This window comes from Stegastes partitus, unplaced genomic scaffold (assembly GCF_000690725.1).
Source record: "Stegastes partitus isolate 25-593 unplaced genomic scaffold, Stegastes_partitus-1.0.2 Scaffold3198, whole genome shotgun sequence".
Classification (NCBI taxonomy): Eukaryota; Metazoa; Chordata; class Actinopteri; family Pomacentridae; genus Stegastes; species Stegastes partitus.
Genome location: NW_007580929.1, coordinates 1 through 2458, shown reverse-complemented (window position 1 = coordinate 2458; position 2458 = coordinate 1). Strand labels below are relative to the sequence as shown.

Genomic DNA, 2458 nt, shown 5'->3' with positions numbered 1-2458 from the left:
GTCTCTGAAACTCTATGGAGGAAAGAAGAAACACCGTTCTGCCAAAAGACTGATGATAATTTGACAAAGGATTGATAATGGTGGTGGAGAGAGCTGTCTAAATGTTTTACTGTAAACTGGTTTGAGACTTGCTGACTGGCACATGATCTGCATCTCTGTGAAGTATGGACGGAGCTCATCCTGGGAGGGTCTGGCAGTCCTGAGAACAACTGGCTTTTATGTGCACTGACTTTGGTTTTTCCCTTTAATCTGTCACTTGTCTTCTGCACACACAGATCTCTGTCTTATGGTGAAAACAAGGCTTGAACCTGAACTCCTTCCTCCCTCCTTTGCTCTTCCTCCCAGAGGACGCCATCCATGGGCCGCCACAGTCACCGTGCACCCTCAGTGGCAGAATCCATGGCGGAGTACTTCGATGCCAGCGAGGTGATCGTGTGTGAGACCTCCTCAGAGGCCGAGGCTTCAGACGAGTCCGGCCTCAGCGACATCACCACCACCACCACCTCCGAGCCCGAGGAGGGCCACTGTGAGTCTCTATCTGTCCACCACGGCAACACTTCCTGAGCTTAAAGCAGAAAAAACACCAACCTGTGTGTTCTGTCCTCCTCAGCCACTGCCACCCTCAACTACAGAGCCAGCGTGAACAGTGCAGCTGACAAACCCAGCCCAGTGCCCACAGACACAGGTAAGGCCGGCACAAGCCCCCGCCATAACCCACATGGTGGACACGGTGTCCTGCTGCTTCACCTGGCCAGTGTTCAGGACTGTACTGGAGAGCAGACTGTGTGGAAAGGAAGTAGACTGGAGTCGTAAACAATGTTTTTAGAGGCAAAACGATGTCAGCGGTTCTTTATTTTTAAAGCAGCACCTCCTCCAAGCTATAGAAACACATTTCCACCTCTGAGCTACTGACCGTTAGCTCCTGTTTTAGTCAGACCTTAATTTAAATACGTTTTAATACGATGAAGCACCCTTACAGGTAATGATGTTGCCACGCACACGCTCACGAGCAAACAGCTTATTGATGCAGACAGCCTAGAAGTCTGACCGATGAATCCGTCTGATGTGATGCATCTGACCAGCTGACTGACTGATGTTTTTGCTGCTGTGGTCCAGGTCGCCGCACCGCCCTGCCTGCCCCCGGAGCAGACAACAGCCACATCGGCATCATGACCATCCTGTACAACAACATCGGCAAAGACTTGTCCAGGGTCTCCATGCCAGTGGCTCTCAATGAGCCGGTGTCTTTGCTGCAGAGGCTCAGCGAGGAGCTGGAATACACCGAGCTGCTGGACATCGCCAACCACATCGACGATCCGTATGAGAGGATGGTGAGTTTGGATTAACTAACCGGCCAGAGCTGACATGAAGTTCAGCTCTGGGACTGAAAAAACGTATGTATGCTCCCAGGTTTATGTGGCAGCTTTCTCCATCTCTGGTTACGCCTGGGCGTCGTGGAGGTATCGCTACAAACCCTTCAACCCCGTCCTAGGAGAAACCTATGAGAGCTACAGAGAAGACCGAGGATTCCAGTACATCAGCGAGCAGGTAGCCAGGACCCAACCCGACCTCTAAGACCTGCTGCCCAGACGTCAGCGTCTGGTTCAGAACAAACTAATGTGTTGAATGTTTTCAGGTCAGCCATCACCCTCCAGTCTCTGCCTGCCATGCAGAGTCAGAAAACTTCACATTCTGGCAAGGTAGGAGCAGAGTTTTACTGATGAGTGCTGGATCCTCCGTGACTGGATGAGTGGAGTCCAACCTACAGCTCTGTCTGCTTTCAGATCAGAGATGGAAGAACAAGTTTTGGGGGAAGTCAGTGGAGATCATCTCCAGTGGACAGGTCAATGTTTCCCTCCCACGGTGAGTCACAGCAGCTTTAACCACCAGTCAACCAACAATGTGGCCAGTCGTGGGCCTTACCGTGTTGTTGTACAGGTGTACCTGCAGTAACACACCTGCTAGTATTGATCATTCAGTACTGACCTAGGCCTGAACATCTACAGACTGCCGTTTTCTGTTTTTATGTTGTTGTTTTTTCTATTAGACCTCGAAATAGGTTGGAAGTGGGCAAAACACGATGCAAGGCTTTACATCCTTGAGCTAGTTGTGACAGTAGAGGTGCTGCTGGGCCGTAGATACCTGGGTTTTAATCAGGTGTTATGAAACAGAAGTGAGCTTTACTTGATGGCACTGAACACTTCAAAGCTTCCACCATGAGAAGAGGTCCAGCAGCTCAACGAGGAGCTTCTGTTAGACACACTCCTCACCGTGTGTTTGTGCGACATGTCTTCATGTTCTCATCAGTGACCCAGGTCATGAATCTACCACCCTGTGATCGTACTGCATCTGTAGTCAAGTCACAGGCAGTGTCAACGTTGGTCACGTCATACTGTCTGGTTGTGTGCAGGTACGGTCACATGACGTGTGGTTGTGTGCAGGTACGGTCACATGACGT

At 50.6% G+C, this 2458-nt stretch overlaps 1 protein-coding gene across 1 annotated transcript; it reads left to right on the top strand.

Annotated features, from left to right (window-relative positions):
* Positions 1-6: 6 nt before the first annotated feature.
* LOC103375862 (oxysterol-binding protein-related protein 6-like) lies at positions 7-2441 on the top strand (the record flags this gene model as incomplete). The annotated part of the gene is made up of 7 exons (XM_008306164.1): positions 7-526; positions 611-685; positions 1117-1331; positions 1411-1548; positions 1637-1700; positions 1785-1863; positions 2411-2441. Coding segments are annotated over exons 1-7 (771 nt in total), but the record flags the coding sequence as incomplete, so codon positions are not given.
* Positions 2442-2458: the final 17 nt, after the last annotated feature.